Source organism: Aspergillus niger (genome assembly GCF_000002855.4).
Source record: "Aspergillus niger supercontig An06".
NCBI lineage: Eukaryota > Fungi > Ascomycota > Eurotiomycetes > Eurotiales > Aspergillaceae > Aspergillus > Aspergillus niger.
This window is the reverse complement of record NT_166522.1, coordinates 255,758-257,609: the sequence shown is the minus strand read 5'-3', so window position 1 is coordinate 257,609 and position 1,852 is coordinate 255,758. Positions and strand designations below refer to the sequence as shown.

The 1,852-nt window shown below is 28.7% G+C and overlaps 1 protein-coding gene across 1 annotated transcript; it reads right to left on the bottom strand.

Moving 5' to 3' along the window:
- Nucleotides 1-1,115: 1,115 nt before the first annotated feature.
- An06g01090 (uncharacterized protein) lies at nt 1,116-1,724 on the bottom strand (the record flags this gene model as incomplete). Its single annotated transcript, XM_059748050.1, has 4 exons — nt 1,116-1,140; nt 1,328-1,363; nt 1,420-1,445; nt 1,518-1,724. 4 exons carry the CDS (start codon nt 1,722-1,724, stop codon nt 1,116-1,118), a joined length of 294 nt encoding a protein of 97 aa, XP_059599540.1.
- Between the last annotated feature and the right edge of the window lie 128 nt (nt 1,725-1,852).

The window sequence follows — 1,852 nt, the reverse complement described above, 5'->3', positions numbered from 1 at the left end:
TTAGTAGATATATTAGTTATAAAAAAATTAATATTACTAATACTATTAAAGCCTCTTTTCTTATAAATTACAATTTCCTAGATAAATAGTCTTCGGAAGTATTTAAAGATTTTCAGTTTAATTCTTTATATCTCAGACACTGTATTAAATAAAATACAGAAAAGACTGAGTATCTTAATTAATTTAATATTATATAATATATTAAATAATACAGCTACTCTGGTTTGAACATATTTAATCTATTCTTTTTAAATCTAGCTAGATTAATTTAAGATTAGTTTTATTACTAGCACTGAACCTATAGAAAGTCATTTTAAAATTAAAGCTTATATATTACTTAGATAAATTAAAATAATTTATTATAATAATAACAGAAACTATATATAAAACTAAAAACTGTCTTTTCAGTAACCAGATAATAATTCTAACTTCTAGAATTAATATCTATATTTTATAAATAATTTTCTAATTTTAAATAATTCTTTTTACATCTGTATCTATAAGAGTGATAACTGTAAAATCATTAATATTACTAATTCTAAAATAGAAAATCTGAGTATATATCATAAAAATTAAACTAGAGCAGACTTATATATTAAATTAATTTATCTGGTACTAATATACTATAATAAAAATCTATATAAAATTAATAAATTTAAAATACTAGTGAGAATAAAAAGAGAGTACCTACAGTTTATTCCAGATAAACTAGAATATATATATCTATGATTACTTAGCCGCGCTTTTTACTATTTAATATCTTGGAATTATTAATATAATTAATTATTACAATAATAAGAAATAGCTGATAAAAATTAAAAATAATAAAGTAAAGCTATAGTATTATTCCTGATAAAAAAGTCCATTAATATATATAGAATATAGATTAAAGTATTTAATATCTTCCTGATCTTATCTTTTAAGCTATCTCTATTTTTATCTTTATAAACTGTATCTATTAATCAGTATCAAGCTCCGGAATATCCCTGATATTCAGTATCTTTGAGTAGCTAGTCTGAAGAACTGGTAATATTTAAATAAAAAAATTCTAGTCCTAGAATCTAAAAGTTCCTTTTCCAGTAAATTTCTGATAAAATAGCCATAGAAATCAGAATTTATGTATTGATTCTGTGACTAGTACTGTAAGAATATAAATAAATATTATAATTTATATTACTTAATAAATTTTATTAGCTGTAGGAAATCTGCTACAGTATATAAAATTATAATAGTACTAAAAATAATTCTACAGAGTAATAAATTACCAGCAGATCAGATAGTTTTATTAAATACTGGTCCTCTAGAAAGGACAGCACCATTACCGTACCTGTAGTAATAATACTTATAATTCCAGATACCAGTCCTATACTGGTATGAAGATCAGGGTCCTCTACCTACAGAGCCGTGTATAGTACATACAAAAGTAATAACACAGCTAGCAGAGCCTATTATCTTGATATTAGTCAAGAATAAATGTCCCTGACTGTTATGTTTGGATTCATTTGTGATGAACGCACCAGTTTCGCCATTGCCAGTCGGAACAAGCCCAGTTTGACCTGGGCAGTGCGAAGGAAATGCAGTCGTTGGGGAACCAGAACCAGGAACAGGGCCGCTGGGAGCAATCCAAAGAAACCATCCTCAAACAGTAGTGTGAAATCGAATGGACGACAGTTGGGGTTAATACAAGGACCGAAGACATTGTCACTGTCTGGCAGGCATTCCATGGTGACTGATGATATCGTAGTGGAGAAGGGACGAATTGACGGGGATGATGGGGGAGGCGACCTGGATGGTCCCGGGCTACTTGCTATAAATACTGGATGGGGTAAGGGCCAGGCATCCCCCCCCCCCC